At 39.9% G+C, this 22,003-nt stretch overlaps 2 protein-coding genes across 2 annotated transcripts in view; both read right to left on the bottom strand.

Annotated features, from left to right (window-relative positions):
* The window catches only part of yeats4 (YEATS domain containing 4), a 3,772-nt gene extending 1,129 nt beyond the window's left edge, over positions 1-2,643 (bottom strand). Inside the window, exons 1-5 of the mRNA XM_010791043.1 lie at positions 2,390-2,643; positions 2,072-2,191; positions 1,890-1,956; positions 1,567-1,661; positions 1,311-1,433 (exon numbers count right to left, since the gene is read on the bottom strand). Of these exons, the coding sequence (XP_010789345.1) occupies positions 1,311-1,433; positions 1,567-1,661; positions 1,890-1,956; positions 2,072-2,191; positions 2,390-2,440 (456 nt within the window). The 5' untranslated portion in view covers positions 2,441-2,643. The remainder of the gene's footprint in view (positions 1-1,310; positions 1,434-1,566; positions 1,662-1,889; positions 1,957-2,071; positions 2,192-2,389) is intronic.
* Positions 2,644-5,233: 2,590 nt separating this feature from the next.
* cpsf6 (cleavage and polyadenylation specific factor 6) lies at positions 5,234-21,584 on the bottom strand. Its single transcript, XM_010791041.1, has 8 exons — positions 21,452-21,584; positions 18,754-18,974; positions 15,209-15,270; positions 11,851-12,352; positions 11,522-11,637; positions 11,250-11,403; positions 10,901-11,099; positions 5,234-5,893 (listed from the first exon to the last, which is right to left on the bottom strand). The coding sequence occupies exons 1-7, from the start codon at positions 21,509-21,511 to the stop codon at positions 10,913-10,915; spliced, it is 1,302 nt and encodes a 433-aa protein (XP_010789343.1). The 5' UTR covers positions 21,512-21,584; the 3' UTR covers positions 5,234-5,893; positions 10,901-10,912.
* Positions 21,585-22,003: the final 419 nt, after the last annotated feature.

Below are 22,003 nucleotides of genomic sequence, written 5' to 3'. Positions count from 1 at the left end.
GCTCGAAGGGCGGTCGTGTGATTTAAAAAAAATATATATGAATAAGTAAAAAATATTGGCATCAAAGGAAACAGATTGATAGATATGCAGTTATTAATAAAATCCCCCCAAAAAAAAATGTAACTTGAAAAAAATAAAAATAATTCCCCTTTCCCTCAAACTTTGCGTGACCCCCCCGGCACCCCCTTAAACATACTTAAACAAAGTACCTCAGTTGTACTTAAATACATTACTTTGAAAAACACTGGGCTAGAGCTTGTACTGGCATATGATTTGATTGGCTGACGCTTCCACCGAAAGCTTCAGAAGCTTCAAAAGTTGAACATTGCTCAACTTTTGCAGCCTGAAACGCCAGGAAAGCTCCGCTCTGCTTCCCACAATGCAGTTTGGCGAAAAGTGACGTCACCCGATTCAAAGTGAATGGGCAGAAGCGTTGGAATAAGCTTCCAACGCNTAAATAGTTCATCTTTAATGTCTTATGGCGCATTTCCACTGCAGCGCGGTTAAGCGTGCCGTGCCAAACCCGGCCCGTTTTTTGTTGCATTTCCACTAGGGGTAGTTCCGGCTAGCGGGTACTTTTTCATAGTTTTTCTGGCTCTCCAAAATCGAGGTTCTTTCCGGGCCAACAACCGGGCTGAGTATGCTAAACTAGTGAGAGAATCACTGGAAACTACAACAAAATAAACATATTTTACCGTGATTTAATTGTAATACACGTTTCAAAATGATGCTGAAGTAACAACATACTGATACAGGTTTGTAAAAACCATGAATTAATGCTTTGACAAGTCTACAGACAAGACGGCAGGTGAAAATCCTTTTAAATGCGTGTTTTCTGAATGGAGATCGGCTAAGCTAACGTTGTTTATGCTCCGACCGTGCACACTCACAACAACGGCCTATACAGACATAAATAAACCAGAGACTGTATTCGCCATGACACAAACAGTCTGTGGTTTGTACATCTTACACTTTTGTCTAGTTTCTGAGGAGAACACACACACACACACACACACACACACACACACACACACACACACACACACACACACACACACACACACACACACACACACACACACACACACACACACACACACACACACACACACCAAAAAGTGCATTTTGATTGATAGGTCCCCTTTAAAATACTGATGCCATGTCAGTGCGAACATCTAATTCTCTAAGTGTGGACGGTAAACAATATGTGATTCATGCATTTCCCTTTATGGTGGTAAGATTAGATATTAGTATATCACTATAACTGATGGGCCTAGCATTTTAATTAAAGAAATACTGAACATTCAGACAATTAAAAAACCCGAGCACAAAGGAAGGAGTACCATTTCATCATAGAATTCAGAGACAACCGTCTTCTTCGGTATGGCGCTGGTGTCTGACTGGAAGAGCTTCAACAGATGGTACAGAGTCACCTGACACACACACACGAGGAAAACAAGTTTTACATTATTTTGTCACACTGGCTTGAATACTAATCTTATCATGTGTTCACTATTGAATATTAGGAATCCAAGCAGCTCAATCCAATATATATTAGGCACTCACAGGTCTCTCATTGGGGTCAATGAAGAAGATCTTGACGATGATCTCAAACTCCCCCCAGCCCGTCTCTGTGATCTCATACGGAGGCTTCGTCACCACTGGAAGGCAGAGAGGAGTATTTGTACACACGCATATAGTATTTTTATTGTCTGATCACACATTTAAATCACATTTCCAATCACTTTTTCTCATTTGTATTCCATTTATAAAAAAAAAATCATTTTCTCATAATGTAAAAATAATTCACAAGAAACAATGCATCCCCTCTAAATCACAGAGACATTGGGATGCAGTTACTGCCTGTGGTCCTCCTGTAGTTTCCTCACCTCTCAGTGGGTTACCATAGCTCTCATGAAGCTTGAACTGGATCTTCTTCACATACGCAGACATATCCTGGGAGACATGGGGGAAACATGACAATAAGTAGAAGACCAATATCTTTGAAATGACGGGCGTGTTAAAATACACTGCTGTATTTGATATCCTTGGTGTGATCCGGATGTCTCACCTCGTTTCTGTAAGGCTTCACATAGACAGACCACTGATGTGTGTGTCCGTCCTCCTCTCTCTTCTTCCCGAAGTAACGGGCAACGTTCCCGAACACAATGGGCTTAATGATGGTTACTCCCTGCAGACCACAGAGGGGAAACATCACGTTGTTGTTATTATATAATTAATCAGTTCCTGTTCAAATACTCCCACATTCAAGAAGAAGAAAAACAGTGGTTATCGTTAGTCATTCCTTATTGGTGTAATTATGAACTACCGTACAGAGAAGTAATGCAACACAGTGAGTTAATGTAACCGCAGACAGCTCAAGTGTTACCTTCACTCTCCCCCCGGAATCTGGACCAAATTCAGTCATCTTTTTGAACATAGTACGATAGAGAGAGAGAAGTTCAACTCTGTGTTCACTCTACAGGACTCTTCTTGTTCCTAGGCGTGTGACCACATTTAGTATAGCTGCCATTTAAGCATTAAAAGTGTGTTTAATATAGCCAGCGCTTGTCATTTTAAACTACTAGCCAAACAAGCACCGGAAGTGCAACATGCTAACTTGCACGGCAGGAGTGAAACACGGCTACCAGAAGGTTCCGGGCACAATAACGTTGCTTTTATTTGTATAATATATAATTTCAAGAATGTTATTTTTATTGATAATTGAATCGCATATATTCATAGCATGATGTGCTTGAAAATGGCGATATAAAGTAAACCCTCTTTAACCTCAATACTTATAGCTAAAATAAACAATTGAAAGTGAAAGTATCTCGTAGTAAGTTACATACAAAAAAGTCCTTGCCTCTAAAAAAATATTTTATTTCCATAATTGGTGTATTGAACGTCTATCTATTTGGGGCGGGGGTGGATTTAGAAACCGAGGTTATTGTAGATAATGTGCAGACCAAATCATTTGTATTTCCATTGACTGCCTAGAAGTAATTGATGATAGCCCTTCCTGACTGCAGCCTTCTCTGAATACCAATTCGATTAATCGTGCACGAAGGAAAGCCAAGAAACCAAACTGCATTTACAAATCTTTTATTTATTTTACTAATGGCCATTTGATAACTTTTGGCTACAAGCCGTCTCTCCCTGTCAGGGAAACTGTAAATGGAACAAATCATTACTAGCAGCATTATAACAGTCCCCCCTGGAAATAATCTAAAAGTTACCCAATTAATAGAAAAAAACAAAGTTACAATAATATCTGATCATAGATACTCAACGTTTCATACATTGCGTATTAAAGTGCAGGTTTGCATTGCCATGCTGATCAATTATATTTACGGGTAAAACACTTTAACTGCCATCACCAGGTACCTTTAAAGTTTCGGAACACCTTTGTCAAGTTTCAGTTAAAGGTAACACATGGCTTTTTTTCAAATCAATTGTTACAGTTGGTTTTAAAGTAGCCAAAGATTAATATTTAGTGAAAATATACTTTGGTAAAATATTACAAACGCACACACAAAAATATACTTTCCATCTGATTGTGAGGTAAAGTCTGGATCTGGGTTCAGAATCAGTCCTTCTGTAGGGACGAGGCCCTGAAAACACTTACCTTCAGCGCTGTGGAGAGCACAAAGCAACAAATACACAGCGACACCTATGTCCGATTGACCTGTCAGGATGACACCGATTGAAACCGTTTTCAACAATTGCTCGGATCACAAAATGTATATAAAGTCAATGTACAATAAAGGCTTTGTAAGGCACAAAATAGTCTTCAATCAGGCATTTTCTTTTTACAAAACCCTAATTTACAATGTTTCATTAGTCTTTTACAGAGTTTACAAGGTTAAGGGAGCATAATGATTAATATCAGTGCATATCAAACACTTTTTAAAGTATACTGTTTGCAAGATTAAAAGAGCAGCATGGAGATTTAAAATAGCTGTTGGCTTTACAAAGTTAACAACTTGTTTTTTGATCAGATGATTCTGAAGCCATTACAATAAATAGGTGGCGTCAACAATCCTTACAATCAGCAAATACTTTTAGGCATGCAATATTTCAGGAGAAGGTTGTGCATTTGAATCGAGACTGATATAAAAAGGAAAAACAAATATCTTGACAAGTAAACCAATGATCTCAAATAAGACAAAACATAAAAAAAGATTGAGACAGTTATTGTTGACCATTTAAATAGTTATTTTAAGCTGTTAATATCAGTGTTAATCAACAATGTCAGTTCGAGTCTCTTTTTATCCATGTCTTTGTTATGGAGTACACATGGAACAAACAGCAATATCAAACCCTCTGATGAAACACTGTTGCAGCACCACAAATATTTTTTTCCCAATTTTTATTTACTAAAATTCAACAACTGGACTGGCCAATGTTAAATATCAGGTTATCTACGCCAAATATATTTTGTAATTAAAAATATTGATCAGACAGTAAAAAAACAGACATGAACCTCAGTGCTTATTGGCCTAAACGATCTACTTAATACTGCCAACTAAAAGCTCTGTATCACAAAGTGTATACAATCACAGCGCAACAAAAATGCAAGACAAACATTATGGGTGTTGGAAAGAAAGACATGATGCCGTGCATATGACAACGTTAGTGAGATGGTGCAGACAGCCTGTTTAAGAAGTTGCTTATAAAAACCCGGCACTGAATCTGTTGCTTATGTGGTGGAGTGACAGGGCATGAATATACAAAAATGTGGACAAAATTGTGTAAAAGCACAGAAAAAAGTCAAATGTACTTGAAATGGAGGATCTAATTTAGAATTTAAATGTAAAGGATCACCAATTACATGTTTACTGCAATCCCTGGTTGAAGTTATATGGATTAAGAACATATTTCACATCAGAACATAAGACAAATTTGAATAGGGAGATTGTGGCGATAGCTAGTCAGTGCGATTAGACACAACAGAAACCACTTTGTAAACAGCATTTGCCTCTTGTTTTTTGGTCAAGGTATGTGTGTACCAGAGCTGCCTGAAATAGTTTAGAGCTTCAACCCGTTTAAGGTCTACACATCTTCCCAGCAACACATCATTTCACATTGCAATAAAGTACATTCATCTTACCTTTTAAAAGTTTTTTTCCATTTAGAGAAAAGAACACAACAAAAAAAGATAAAGCCGTTTGCTAATACAGCTAGAAAACAAAACAAAACAAATTAAAAGGTGGACATTCATTATGAAAAGTTTGCAGTCCAAAATACACATTTAATATAAATGAGCCAAACATGTAGAGGAATTCACCAACTGCATCGAGTACATCAGTAAACATTTTTTATTACAACACCATCTAGTTTTTAATCAAAAGCAGAGAGACATTTACAAACATTCTAACAACAAAAAGAATAAATGAGAATGAGAGGAGGGGGTGGGGAGAACACATCAAATATGTACCCTATAAAAACTGATCTCTAAACTGAATGTACACAGTACAGCGAGCCAAGGGAAAATAAAAAGCAAACAGGATGTGATGTTTGTGTCTTCTAGTAAGGGATCGGTGGGCCATTTTATCGTTTCTTTGCAACAAAAAAAAGCATCACACAGTCATATTCTTGTCAAATAAAACATCATAAAAATAAAAGAACTGTCTGGAAAGTTTCTTTTCTTTCATCTTTAGTTAACATGAGTATAGATGTTTGGATAACATAGCCTTACACAGGTCAGGGTCTTCCATCCACTGCTCTTATTCAGGCAGACAAAATGAACAGACAAGAGAGAAGTATGGTGGACAGGAGAGATGGAGGAGGAGGTGGTGCTTTGATCCTGTCCGGTCATGCAGGGCGGGGAGGTGGTGGCGCAATGAAATCCTTCCTCCTTTTCCTTCCATCCATCCTTGATCCTCGTTAGCTAAAGGGGGCCAAAACGAAGGGTGGAGTTTGGTTTGGAGGCAGCCCAACAGAGAACACTTTACCCCCCTCATCATTAAACCTCTACACTACACATACATAGTGCATACCAGGGCTGGGTGCAATTCACCATCACTGTGAGTTACACATGTCCATTTACTGTTATGCTTACAACAGTATGGTCATAACACAATTAAACGGTCTCTGAAAATAGGGCATATAAATTGTATAATACAATATAAGGACAATCACTTCTGTAGACGTTGTATTGCACCCAACCCAGGGACAGACACAGAGAAACAATGTCATGCAAACTTTAACAGGACAAGAAGGAAATCTATCAGTATATACACAAACCAGAAAATGAAACCATATGCTTTCAAGCCCAGGCCTAAATGTATTTTATTTGTGTTTTGGAGACATGGATGTGTATTATATAAATGTGTGTGTGTAAATTAATATATAGATGCTTGAACGTGACACAAAGCACGACTATAATGTACACTACATTTCAGATGAATGGATAAAGGGAATATGTTGATACAAAGGGCTAAGACAGGATTTAACTAGACTCCTGGCTTTACTGCATAGGGCAGCATATTTTCGGTTTTGTGTAGCATACTGTACGCCTAGTGCAATTTGCAAAGATTCTGGTACATTTGTTGAATAAATTCTCCAATCCCCAGTGGTTTTCCAAAAGACTTGCCCCCTCCCCTTTCAACAACTTCTAAATTATTCATTGGTATGTATTAGGGATGGGAACGATTAATCGAATATTCAAAATTATTCAGGTCTTCGAATATGAGTTATGAATATTTATTTTTGGGAGGGGTGCCTAAGTTGATTACATATTATCAAATGGAATAATTCAATGTATACGACAGTGCCATAGCTAAATGTGTTAGGTCTAAAGGTGTGTTTTGCTCCACTCAAACCTCATCTTATGCTCAAATTCTAGCTGAGAGGGTCTTCTCTACAGCTGGCCTGATAATGAATCGCCTCCGCACCCGCCTCTCCCCTGAGCATGTAGACATGCTCATATTCTTAAAGAATGAGTATTGAATAGCCTCTGTTGTAATAGGGTTACGTTACCCTAACCCGTTATGTTGTTCGTGTATGATCCCTCTTTAAATTTAAAAACCAAGTTATGTTTTAAGCATGAAAGCTGTAGGCGTATAACTGTCAACTGTTCAAACTGTGATCACCAGTTCAATACATTTGACAAATTCGACTTGGTTTCTATACTTATTTGAACATGTATTTATTTATTTTTCAAAATAAAAATGGGAAATGTTAACTTTATTTTATAGGATATGTACATTTCGGTTAATCGGTTAACCGTTTTTTTTGGGTGTCAAATATTCGAATATACATTTGCTTTCAAATTCCCATCCCTAGTATGTATTATGTTTAGGGTTGGTTACTACCAATAACACTGGGCTGTACGTTTGTCATACAGCTATTCCCAGAACACATGTATCTTAAATCCAAATGGTAATGGCAGGCATTGAATACAAAGCTAGACACTGAAAACTTGAACCACTGTGACACAGCCAACGTTTCCGGAAATGAAGCAATATAGTAGTAAAAGACACAGAAAGGACAAAAAGAGCTGTCGATACAAACACAAAACTACCAAGAGGACGGTATGTATCAGAGGTTCACTTAAAGCACTTCAAATGGAATGTAACATTCATCAGATGAAAAGTCAACAGTTCTGATACAGAAAGTCAAATTTGTTAGTTACTCTATTCATTTAAATCCAATTTAATGCAAGGTTTTTGCTTTACATGGGGAATTTAGAGTTAGTTTATGCACCAGGAAAGCCTTACTTACAGGCAATTCAAACAACAGATTGATTTACATGGTCCAAAGATTAAAGTGTATATTGAAACTTGAACATTCCTTTTTTGCTGTACATAGGGTTTTACATGTTATAAAACCGAAAATACCAAACACAGAAGACAAAGTTAATCCTAGTCACACTATTATTTATAAAAGGGGAGAGGGGCATGACTGAACCTTGTCAACAGCCAATTACATAGTAGACCAAATCATAATTTGCCATATCAAAAATAAGATTCAAACATGTTCTACTCTTAAAGATATGTAATGTGTAGCAGCGTGTCATCTAATAAAGCATGGAAATGAATAAGGACAGAGCCAAACCAGGGTCAAACAGTCCATTAAGTCAACAGATTAAACTTTTATAAAACAACGCATGTGTTATTTATCATTACAAATGTTCTACTGAAAAGATTAGAATATCGAATAATCTTCAGAAATACTTAAATATACTAATAATGCTTCAGGCATTCAAAGAAATTGCTATTGCATGGTGGTGTAGAAAACTGTACACCTTAGCAATTCTACTCACTGTGATATCTACAAGGCTGATTGGTTGATCTTTATACGGGGAACTAAACAAAGCATTACAAATGTTTGAAGACAAATTGGGTGAAATTTAACATTGTGCATAGGCCATCTTTAAGTGTCACATTCAAGTCAAATGTTTTATTATTGATTTTTTTTTTTTTTAAATGGGCATAAATACTAAGTGCTGACATAGTCAAATAAACTCTGTTTGACCCTGGTTTAACATGAGCGGATAATATGGTTTTAGTACATCAGGCTTGTGACGATGAGAAAAATGTCAGCCTGGAAAATTCCCCCATGGCAATATGAACAGATAAAACAATGTTTAAGCATATCTGTGGACACAACAAATAGCCACACTACCATCAGGATAAAAAGGGCCAAATTAGCTTTTTTACCCCCCAATTACCATGCTCTAAAAAAGGTATCAAGAATGAATACAAACTGATATTTCTGCAGACATTTAGGTAAAAATATACTTAGTGATTAAGCCCTGTGTTCACTGGGGGTCTGTTATCTAACAGAGAGAACAACGTGTGTGTCTGCAGTCATTCATGTTGTAATGCTATAATCAAATGCATCGCTTTAAAAGAGCATTCAGGAAAAGGTTTTTACATTTAATTACTACAACTGTGAAATTATACAAATGCTTCATGTTCAAATGGAGAAAAACTAACTCCTTTAAAGAATCAGAAAAGGGAATATTTTATAAATGTGTCTGATGTATAGAGCCACTATATTGAAGTTGTCAAAAGTGAATGTAGTTTATGGAGAGAGTAAATCAATTCTATATCAGAAAATGATTTGGGGGGATGTGCGACTGAGATGCAGAAGCTTCTAGAGTCTGCTCTATGAGCTCTGGTTATTAAACAACACCACAGACATCATAAGGGCTTTGCCGTATAGGGCAAGAGGACCACACAAAATCGTTCAAATCAGATATTTCATCTACAGGTTTTTGCAAAAGTATCATGTTGTTAAACACGCAAGAGACGCCATGGAAGAAAGCATCCATCCACAAACATTACATAATGATTTGAAAACCTCAACACCAAGCGACAATTGGCCTAAACAATATTTCCGTATACATTTATCAGCAACTGATCCAGAACATAATCCAAAAAGCCAGTTACTATACTGCGGCCGAAATGGAAATAATTTCAATGAACATAAAGGTCACATAAAAAATATCAGAAGTATTCAAATGGAAATTTCAGTTTGAGTGAATCAGGCAACTCAACTAGAAAATGCAATGTCTCAAACGTTTTTTTACACATTACTTGTGCTCAGGGTATCAAGGTCTATGTTGTCATAACATGGTATCAAAAAAGGATTTTTACGTCACCTCAGCTTCTTAAATTGAGGCACAATTATTCACAGTGAGCAACACTAAGTTACAAGACATTGAATTTGACAATAGTAAAATGTCAGAAAATGTTACTGACATGCAAATGTGGCAAAATGACATTCTCAGTTATACGCGAATAAAACATTTACCAAGTATATGTTGCCCCATCAACAAATTAAACATTGGATTTTTTTCCTTCTAAAAATACATCCCAATTTGAACAGATGATACAAAATGCTAAATCTGTAGGGAATACTTTGACATACCAAACCTGCCAATCAGTCAAGGAACTACTATAACAATCACACTGACAAACCAACTCAGCTGTCACAATACACTTCAATTAAACTCACATTAATATTAATATTAAATCTTTATATTTAAGCCAGAAAAAGCTTCTACTTTTTGTTCCACTGGCCAAAGAGGCTGGCAAAAATCAAAAACAAAATCCTCTTTTTATGAGCTGGATGGATGTTAACATAAGCAACAGTGTATCTACGGATCTGATGTATCTGAACTGACAAAAAGGCAGAGCACGTACAGCACTTTACCAACCACAGACAAATATGTATATGTAAAACGGCTGTTGCGGTTTTATAAGTAAATTAAATGATGCTTTGATTTTGGAATGGATATGGCAGAACACAAAGAGAGGCAGACATTTTTTTGCAGATTACCAGTCTCAAAGGCATGTAGACAAAAAGGTTACAATGCATCCATAAAGTCAACTTCCTGAGAACCACAGCATTGATACAACTCTTACAAAACCCTTCTGCGCAATGCAGCATGATGATTACAGTAGTTGTGTATTACACATATTGTGACCAAGACCATATTCACGTCACAAACTTCAATACAAATGGGGACATTTTGAGGAAAGCAGACTTACCTTATACCTACCTTAAATCAAAGGAGTTTTAAAAGACTCTTTCTTGCTTACCTCATCTCTCCTAGTCACTTTTCTCATACATTCTTAGTGGGACAAATAAATAGACTCTGGCTTCCTTCTATACTGTAAATGATGACTTCAAATATTGCTAAAATGTTCAAAAGCGTAAAAAGAGTAAAAAGGCATCATTGCCTCATACTCAACTGAAACCTTTGTTCCAATGAAGAAGAGAGGAGGTGAGCAATCAAAGCAGAATTTTTTTTAAAGACATCTTTTGCCATGTAGATTAGGCTATTAGCGCCTGAACTGGTCGGGTTATGTCTAAAAGATGTAGTGATAAAAAAGACAGGAGAGTTTATTACAGAACAAAATACTACAGGAAATGTTGTACCCACCTTTCTTATCGTCTAGCGGTGTCGGTACTCCCTTTCGCGCTCTCTCTCGCGGTCTCGGTCCCTGTCCCGCTCACGATGGCGGTCGCGCTCCCGGCTGCGTTCTCTGTAATAGTCTTCATGCCTATCACGGCTGCGAGACTTGTGACGCCGGCTCTTTTCTCTGGAGCGGCTATGGTCCCGTTCCCTGGAACGTTCTCGCCTGGCATTGAGAAGCATCATTGGACTGTGTACAAGGGTTTAAAAGTTTCAAATACCAAATCTTCCAGGGCCAATTCCCAATAGGAAGACATTTAGATACACTCAGTATAGTGTCATTGAATATAAAAATTGCACAACATGAACATCTTACCTAGAGGCAGAACCGTAGCTTTTTGACTCAATGCCGTGGAGACAGTCCTGCAGGGAACTGATCAGGACCTTACAGCGGTCGTCCGCCGACACTTTGGACTGTTTAATCAGACTGATGGCTGTCACCAAGGTCTCTATGGCACTGCCATAGTCAGCTAAAGGACACAGAAGGTGGCATTGGCTATCAGTTGTTCTCTAATGGCATCATATATGGGCTCACCCACAGTAAATAAGTACATGAGAAGTATATTCCTATATTATTGGAATTGTCACCTGCACTGGCGTCAGACACTGCTCGAGAAATTGCGCTGGAGGAGATGGCTCTGTTCCTGTTCATGATCTCCTCAAACTCTGCCTCGCTCAGTGGGGTCCGGGACGCCTCCATTTCCCTACAAATTCACACAAAAGTCACAGTACTTGTTAGGTCCCAGAGTTACATAAAAAAGTAATTATCTTGCAACCAGTGCAGCAACACATTTTAGAGTTAGCAACTTAATTTTATCATTAAAAAAAACTTTCTTTGTGGGACAAATTAATTGTTAACAAAGGCTGAGCGATTATATGTAATGTATATTAGTCTGTCCTCCACCATCCTTTCTTACCGGCCTCCAGGACCGTAGTCCCCTCTGTCATATGGTGGCGGGCGTCCGTATGGGTCGTTTGGTCCGGGGGGGCCTCGGTTGTCATTGGGGGGCATGTTGTTGTTGTTGCCAGGTGGGGGGAAGAAGGCAGGGTTGACATGGGGTGCTGGTGGTGGTCCACCTGGTGGAGGACCTGGCATGTGTGGAGGTGGAGCCAAAGACATGGGGGGCCCAAGGGGGCCTGGGGGGCGCAGAGGGAAGGGTCCCGGGGGAGGGGGGCCCTGTTGAGGTGGTGGGGGACCAGGAGGAGGACCGTAACCTGGAGGTGGGGGGCCTGGGGGCAGGGGGCCCATGGGAGGCTGGCCAAACTGACCAGGAAAGAGAACAGGGGGAGGAAGCCTGTCACCACGATTTGGAGGACCAGGGTGGAGAGGGGGGAGACCCTGGCCAGGGGGTGGAGGTCCTGGAGGACCAGGGGGTCCGAGTGGACCAGGAGGGGGACGTGGTGGACCTTGCATCCCACCTAAAACAGAACACAGTGGAAAAAACGCATGGCATGAGACAGAGTGAGATCCAGAAAACACTGTCATGGTTATTATGTAGAGATCTCCCAAATATTAAGTGCATGCTTGGGGAATAAGTGTGCTAGTATTAAAACCACCAATTATTTTCTACTTGAAAATATAATTGGACCAGCTCTGAATTTAATATCCTGCTACATCCAGTATTTTCCATTATTTTATTCTGATGTAGATACCCGCAGGTAATTAACGCACTGCTGTGTTGTATTTGTGTGGTTTTTCTGGTGTAGCACACATTTACTACTAGTGCATTTGGTTGTGCAACAGAATGACAATTAATAGTCCTGGAATTAATCATTGAAATAGGGGAGTTCAAATCAAGGACACCAACACAGATGGGAGAGAAAGCCATAGCTACAGGGAACAACAAATGTCAAAAGGCCAAAAAATAATGCTGCAAATAAAATCTGATGGCAACAAACCAGATGACGAGAAACACTTTTATTGTTTCAAGCAAGCATTTTATCCAGGTTCTAAAGTCAAGTCAATGCTAATGGAACATTTCTGTGAACCACAGATACAAGAGCAACCGAGTCAAGTTTGTCTGACGTTGGCTAACTGAGCTTGTGGCCACCTGAGGGCTGTATATAAAACACTCACACTAACAAGCCATATGTCATTGTATTATGCTAGGATGGATACCTGGGTATACCTCAAAGCACTGTGAGGCTTGGCATTCTACATTTATCTGACTATATAGCATGGAGCTGTCTATTTAAATAATCAGCACTTAACTATTTCATTATCACTAGGTTTACTCCCATTTACTCTTAAATGGCCAATTGCTTACGAGAGATTCATATTGCTGAGCTTACTAGTTTTAAAATGAGACCAGAAATATGAATATATGACTTAAAGGTGGGGTAGGTAATTTTGGAGAAACCAGCTCGAGTGCTCTAGAATTTGAAAATACACAGCCGGAAAAAATCTGCCACTTCCTTACAGAGCCCCTCCTCCAACACACACGAACATGACCAATGAGGGCACGAGATAAGTTGGTGCACAGATGGAAGGCTGACAGGCAGGTAGGCCATCCAGTTATTTTAGCCGGGCCAGCTAAAATGATTGGTCGTGCTTTTTACAGTACTACGGCCTCCACAGATGACATTTTTTTATGGATCTTTTGTCAAAGCACTTATATATTTATTGCTATCGGGATGTTAAGANACAACACACAAAAACTTGATTTTTATTGTTAGATAATGTTAAAGAAAGTAACTTGTACGAGTGACTTTTATAATTAGGAACTACAATAAAGTACTAGTTACTTTTTTGAGAGCAGGAACATAATAGTTACTGGGTTATGTAAAATAACCATTGCCCCAACACTGGTCATTCACCACTGATTCCAGTCATCCATGGCGCCTCTCTCTCTCATGCAGTGGACGACTGACAGGACCTGACAAAGGCTATGCCCGTCGGTCCGGCATCACAAGATTGCTGGAGATCAGTTCTTTGAAAACAGAGCCAATGGCCAGTCCAAAAGGGTGAGGTCTTATAATACACTCCATCCAATGATTGAACTTAATGACAACCTGCTATAGTTCTATAAACTTCTTAAACATATTTCGTGTTGACCGTGGAGTCGCCAACCCCGCTCGTTGGCCTCAGCGGGGGAGCTATTTCTCCATATTTGTCATAGTCATTTCAAGGTTCAATTCAAGAACTCTTTATTTACTCCAGGGTGAAATCCCATTGAGATCAATAGATCCTTTTCAAGGCGAGATCCTGCAGCAGTAGGTTCCACATGAAGAAATAAAAACATAAACAACAGAACAACAAAAGGACATCATACAGCAACATTTACAGGGATTACAATTTACATATCTATCCACATCCAAGTTCTTGTTATGAATAAAATAATTTGTACTATGCGCTAGTACTTTAGTTTTAGACAGTTTCAATTAAGATAAAAGCAATTTCTTTTAGGGATGCACGATATTGGTTTTTTGAAACCGATACCGATAACTTCCTGCTTCTCAAGACCGATACCAATAATATAATATATATATATATATTAAATGTACCTGTAGTTTTTTCCTCGTTTTAGCCCTGGGGTCGTCTCTGGCAAACTTCTTGCCTTTTTTCAAAAGCCTCGTCGATAGGTAAAAGCCCCGGTGCCTTTGCAGCTGGCTTTGGATTCGCCGCTAGCAGCGCAGGCGTCTTCGTACGCTTTTAACACACCATCGTGGCGATGTTTCAGGTGACTAATCAGGTTGGAAGTATTATAGCTCGTTGCCTTTTTCCCTCCTCGTGGAACTTCTGCATTGCATTTGTTAATACAAATAGCAAGCGAACTATCTAACTCTGAAACTTTGAAATAGTCCCATACTACCGACGACATGTTTGTTTACTGTCCTGGCTTCACGGCCGCACACCATTTACGTCACAGCCAGGCATGAGTTAGGGAGCGCTGGATTTGTGAAAAACTCCCCTCTTCCTAAACCACTAATACCACAGTACTGGCAAAACGGGAGGAGCCGAGTGAAAAACAAGCGCCCCTCATCCCAATCCACCCACACCGCATTATTGTTTTCTTTTTTTTTACCCAAAAAATATATTGTATATTATCGGAGCTATTAATACTTTTATCGGGATGACGTCATAATTCCTAATATCGGACCGATGATTATCTGGCCGATAATTATCGTGTACCACTCATTTCTTTATTTGATTCTGTCCAGTCCTAATTTGTGAAATTGAATTTGGGCGAAAACATTTTCCTATATATTTCTATTTCAAAAGAAAAAACAAGTCATGCATTCACTCGGATTGTGTATAACCTCCTTGGCATTTACCATGTAGGTTTGCACTGGTGTGTGTGGGCTCAGAGTCATCTTCCAGGAAGTTGATGGAGCTGCTGTCAAAGAGGGAGCTCCATGGTCAGAATCCCATCGTCACGCCGTGCAACAAACAGACCCTCAGCCAGTTTGAGATGCAGTCACGCAAAAGTAAGTAGGAGTAATGTACACATGGGATTGCTTTATATTTGACACTTGATGAGAATTATTTGAACATGCATGCTTGTCACCATGTATATTGAAAAGGTCCTATGTTTGAAAATGCTCTAAGAAATCAAAAAATATTACGTAACATCTTGTCATTTTGCAATGCATATATTTGTTATTATTTGAAATTGATTTTAAAACTCAGTTAGCGTTATCCCCTCATTTCCAAGGTGCCCAGTCAGGCCAGATGTCCGGGGAAGGCAAAGCCGGCCCCCCTGGTGGTGGCCTTCGTGGAGGGGGTTTCCCCATGGGTCGAGGCAGAGGCAGATTCCCCGGACCACCCGGCCCTGGAGGCGACCGCTTCCCTGGTCCACCCGGACCCGGAGGACCACCTCCACATTTCCCTGGTTAGTTTGACCTCTCTCAGTTTGCTGTTATAAAATTGTGGCAAGTTCATTTAGCCAATGACATTATCCTTACTTCCCTGTCTCCTAATCTCATTTAGAGATTTAAGTCATTTTTATCACGTCTTCACTGGAAAATCACATATTTCTCATTGAAGCAGATACATTACATTTTCAGTCTCAGCAGTTAAAGCGAATTCATGCTGTGAATAAATACACATAAACACAATTCTGATTTCTGTCTTGCAGTGCTGCTCTGTAAGCACAGTCTAGGCTTTGCTTCTACTAACCCATATGGAACCAGAAATAGTCTATTGTTGTGTGTGTGTGTGTGTTTTTTTTTTTAATCTCTCCTGACAGTGCTGTGTTTTTGCATGTCCCCCCCTCCCCCATCTGGTTTGTTAAGTTGTCCCACTTCACCTCTAGTTGAACAAATAATCCTTCCTTGGCTGCAATCTTTCTGCTCACTGATTATTTCCAACAACCCATTCCTTGAGAAGCAGTTTTCTCAAAGCTTTACTTGGCAAGCTACCAAACCTAAACTCCTAGCAAATCTTGTATTGGCTGCCGTTAGAAACAAAGTAGGACAGCGTGGAGGTGCCAGCCTTTTAGCTTTTTCTCTCCCATTTTTGCATCTTTTCCCACCTCTTTCACTAGTCCCCTTTTGCTGCTGGGCTGAGGCAGGCCTTTGGTTATTGAGGGGAAAGGTATGAAGGAAAAATTTGTGATTGGTTTGCTTTCTTCCCCATTAGGCTCGGGAATGAGACCAGATCTGATTAGGCACCAAGATGGCCCTCTGATGGATATGAGTTTCAATCCCTTCCCGCCGGGGGGCAGGAACGGGAACTGGCGTGGCAGAGGTGAAACACCTCAATTCAATTGATCGATCACCTTTTTAAACCTGACCCTAATTTCTTTCAGAACTACCTTAATAGTCAAATTGCATTTAATCCTTTCGCCGAGAGTTGCATTGTGTTTGGACTAAGAGATTTGTTTTATTATCATTTGAGGTTAGTTCAGATCAGAAATTCACAAAAAATGCTCCTGAAAAGCAAACTGAAGAGGCAGGATCCCACAGTACGTTTTTTAAAGATCATCCTGCATAGAGAACCACAGTGATGCGTCCTAAAACCCGGAAGTAAGTTAGCATTTTTACCACTGCCGGTTCCTTCGACAAAAAGCAATGGGATTTCTCCGTAGGATTTTGGAAAATATCTGGAAATAAGGTCTGTGTTTGACACAAATTGAAGAGACAGATCACGTTTTGTTCTACGACATTAAATACATCAGCAGTGACCCCAGTGGTGATTTTTGAAGAGTTGACGTGTCTGAAAGACGATGGTTGTTAACAAGTGGCTGAATAGGACTACAGAAGTTGTCGAGGCCGTTTTACGTCATTACACCGAACACGTAAACACTCCCGCTAAGTTTGTTTGCCCTGTTCTGCTTGAAAGCAAGTACCTGCGCTCTTGCAAACTGTTAAAACAAACGCTTCAACTTGTACAATTTTGAATCTGTAGTTTTGAATATGGATCTTAAGTAGGCGTGACGTTGAAGCAGCGACCCTGCTGTATTTCGTTTATAGCATAACGTTAGCATTTTGCTTCTGGCGACTAGATTTATGATTATAAAAGTAAGGTAGACCTATGTGGAGATTATCCGGCTGAACAAAACGTGATCCGTCTCTTGCAGTACTACCAGACTGGTGAGGCGCTTTGTTCNCTCCTCGACACTCGGTCCTCGATGTGCATTTAGAGAAATGAGATGCCCTTCAACATGGCGCACTGAAATTCATTTCCGGGTCACTACCGGAGGACAGAGGAGGGCCTCTGTCCTCCGGTAGTGACCCGGAAATGAATTTCAGTGCGCCATGTTGAAGGGCATCTCATTTCTCTAAATGCACATCGAGGACCGAGTGTCGAGGAGGCTCTCTGGAGGAGCTCTAACCGAGGAGACACTGATGCATCCTCCACGGCTGCATTTCCGGGAACGGTGGAGGCGTGACGCACGGCCGGACTTATCTCAGCCAATGACAGCTCTGCATGCATCCCCTGGATATTATTTTTAGTAACTGCTTTCATCGCAATGCGATGTTTACAGTGAGAACAGCTGTGAGGTCCGTGCAGAAAGCATAGCAGTGTTTAAAATATACATCACTCAGTATAACAGGCCTACATTACTTTCTGTATTTGTATGCTGTAGTTTAGTAGATATCTACAAACAAAGAGTTGATATTTTTCTAAGACCATTTAGTGCTTCACATAATAAAATACACAACGGCTGTAGCCTGATTATGCTTTAGGAGCTGTAGGTGTGTGTGGCACAGTGTGTAGGTGTGTGTGTGGCACAGTGTGTAGGTGTGTGTGTTGTACAGTGCGTAGATGCGGCGGCCAGACGGGTTTCAGTTGGTTTGGTGTCCTATGTTTACTTTTAATACAACGTTTGGCCCATACTTTCAATTCCCCATTTCAGCGACCAGAGAGAGGGGGGGATATATCCAGTCTCTGATTGTGTTACGTTATTATGAGAGTGCTCTCATACTTTAAAAATTGTATATATTTATATAAATATATTTGTGTGTATATGTCCGCACCTGTAGCCTGTTATTGCCTCATTATACCGTACTGTGAATTAATTCAAAGTAAATATATAAGTCATCATGAACACATCTGTCCATCAGACAGAGGGCTGCTGTGCCTCCTGTCATCATTAATGGACGTCTCTTTAAAATGACCACTCGGAGGAAAGGAGTTCTCATTTCTCTAACTGCCTGCTGCTTCCCCTCCTCGACTCCTCCGCTCGCATCTCCTGTGGGCGAGACTAAGTCTTGAGGATAGGAGTCGAGGAGTGGAAATTAGAGTATTGAGAAGCCTCTAATGCATAGGTGAACATCTGTCAAGAAACAAGAATATCTGTCTTTAAAGATACTTTTTTTTTCAAGTTGCTTCTATTTATAAAATATTTTGTATGGATATATCATATCTAAGTAGCCTTCTACCCACCCATGTTAGGTTTCCTATGTACAGGGCAATCCTTTTGCCTGTGTAGGTGTACACCACGTTGGGTTGGGAACTCTTCCCTCCCTCTGAGCCACCCTGTGTAGGCAGTGTGTCCAGATAGTCGCGGTCCTCCGGAGCATCTCCATTGTTGGCTGATGGAGATATTACATCATCATACAGGTCGATCTGGTCGTGGACCGGGTAGTCGGCTTCCTGTAGAGCGTGACAGTAACAGTTCAGTCAAACATGTGACACATTATAAGCAGCCCATGTATATAAATCAGAGACAATGCATAGAATCACATCGTTTTGACGTTTCGGTACATCATTAACAATTTGCAGGGGTGAATTTGTGAGTTTTATTTCTTATTTGATTTGATTGCAGCAGTATCTGGTGGCACAATACATCCTGATGGTTTTTCTAATTTGCAATAAATGCACCTGATTCAAGTTTACTGTACATGCTGAAAGATCTTAAATAATCAATTTCTACATGCACAAAATACTCAAGTGCCTGCCCTTAATCCAAAAAGACAATGTCTTTCCTTAGCTGTTAACATGGAGCCATGCATACTCTAAATGAGATGCTACTTTTCACCGTTGGTGGATATTTCCGACTGTAGTGTGTTAACTTGTTACCATTAGAGCTGGTAGGACTCTTGAGTACTGTCAACAAGATTAGTTAATCTTTTTTTAAGCCTCTTATAGCTGTTAATGTTGAACACTATAAACTATATCGGAGTATGTGGAACACGCCTACATTTAGTCCTAGACCCTCCAGAAAAACGCGAATTTACCGCATAATCAGCTAAATGGCGCCGATTTTTCAAAGGCCGCATATTTATCAAAAGGCAGCATAATCCCCGCATTTTTCCACACAAAGTTGAGAGGAAAAAAGTTAACTCGTCTTGACGTGAAGTAGTGATGATGATGACGCGACGTCATCAGCTTGCGCATCACAGAAGGTAAACAACACCGTAGAGTGAACGTGTGGAACTCACACAAGAGAGAAAACACCAAGATGAAAAAATCTGATCCATCTCATTTACCGACGAACATTTCTGCTAAAGACCGGGCAAAGCAGTACCCCGATGTCTTTCAAGAAAGTGGGAGGAAACTATTCTGCACCCCGTGCAACTGTGTGTTGGAGCATAAGAGAAAATCGACGGTGACGACCCACTTCGATTCATTCAAACATTCGAAAATGCTTTCTGCTGCTGCGGACAAGAAAGCCAAACAACTCACGTTCACCGAGGCATCAACCTCCAAAACCCTTTCGAGGGCTACAAGAAACGAAGTGAGTAACCTACAAGATTGAAGCTGATCAGATAACGAACGAGTAAATAAACAGAATGAGGCGGAGAAGTGTGTGTGTGTGTGTGTGTGAGTGAGAGAGAGTGTGATTAAAATAGCCCAATTGCTTTTGCAATGAATAAACATTGAATGTGTTTAATTGAATAGGAAAGGGGTTTAACGTTAGTGGCAGGTTGTGTGTGAGAGAGAATAAATAAGACAGCCAATTTTTTTTCGCAATTTCACCGCATAAAATCACATAAAAACCACGCATGTTTAATCGCATAATCAAAGATTTTTGTCCGCGTTTTTCTGGAGGGTCTAGCAATACCTCAGTCTTTTTTTTTATTCATGTGACCATATAACACAATGAAAACAACAAAGTGCCGTTTATTTTTAACTGAAGACGAGTAGAACAGGTTATAGGGGAGCAGTGGCTGTGTAAATGTCTTCAGTTTTGCAGGCGCTCTCAAAATAGATTGGGACTTGTAGACAAAATAATTAAGGAGGTCATGCTAAGATAGAATAAGTCATCTTCAGACTGATGCTTTGACTAACTTTGTGAACTTTTCCGTCTTTGAGTATCAGTATGAAGTAAGACTTCGATTGAACAAAAAAGTGACTTCCGTAAATGTAAACATTAACAGCTGAGGGCATCTCTTATACAAACAAGTCAACATTAACCTACACTATGGAGGGAAGATTTTGCAGGAGATTAAGTTGTCTCTAAGGGGCCAGCAAACAACAAATTGCCCCCTGGGTTCTGGTGTACAGGAAAGGAGCTTGTTATGAGTAGACAACAACATATCCAGCCAATGGACACAGAGATGCTAAGGTTGCACTAAGCTAAGAGTATAAAAGCTAACACTCCATAATGTTACGTCTAATACAATGCTTTCTGAATTACATGTAAAACGCCATGCCTAGTAACAATTAAGGTTCAACCTAAAATGTGCTAGTATGAACTGAGAAAACACAAAGGGAGCCACAAAGTAACGTGCCAAACATAATTATTGTTAGAAAGCTATCGCCTGCTAGCTATCGTAACTAGCGCGCCACAGGCAGCCATTCCGAGGCCCGACACTGTGAACAATGATAGAGGATGATGTTAGCGTTCAACCGAAGAAATACAATATATTTGCACATTTCATGTACTTTTCTTTATGCTTCACGCGTGGTGGTAAATGTCGACAACAGCGCAAATTCCACATTTCTCGGGGGTAATAGTATCTGAGGATGCGGGCTTGCTTGCAGCATGGTGGAGGGGGGGCCTGTATGCGAGGGAAACTCTACCCAGCAGAACACACCATTTCCCAACCAGACTAAGCACGAAATATCACACACGAATACAGAAAAATTAACCATAAGATGAAGTGTGCTCAATGCGCGTTCAATACCTGGTTGAATTCCTCCTCTACGTCGGCGTAGATATCGATGTGATCCACACCGTCCGCCATTTTCCACCAACCCGTCGCTCTCTCTGCCGGCAGAGCAGAGCCACACTGAGACCCAAACAATGAGCCGGAGAGGGACCACTAGCGCCCCTGCTGGCCCCCTGCACTAACTACAGCCCTGCTGAGAATACAAACCATGATATAAACGCGATAACACCAGTGTGGGGAAGTGCTTTATCTACAGGCTTTTTATTTAACCTTTATTTAACCAGATAAAAAAGCATTGAGATAGAATCTCATTTTCAAAGCTGACCTGGCCAAGAAGGCAGCAACGTTACACATAACAGTAATACAAACATATAAAATACAGAGAACATAAAGAAAACAAAAGACATTAGGACTGTAAGAAAGGCTTGGGGAATAACGGATTACATGTGACGAGATTAAATAATCAGGATACAAAAAAGGTAACTTTATTCTATTACAATGAAGAAAGAAAAAGAGTAATCACATAATAATAATGATAACTTTATTTGTATAGCACCTTTCATACAG

The sequence above is a fragment of the Notothenia coriiceps genome, unplaced genomic scaffold, assembly GCF_000735185.1.
Source record: "Notothenia coriiceps isolate Sejong01 unplaced genomic scaffold, NC01 NC01_scaffold00035036, whole genome shotgun sequence".
NCBI lineage: Eukaryota > Metazoa > Chordata > Actinopteri > Perciformes > Nototheniidae > Notothenia > Notothenia coriiceps.
This window is presented reverse-complemented; position numbering and strand designations above follow the sequence as displayed.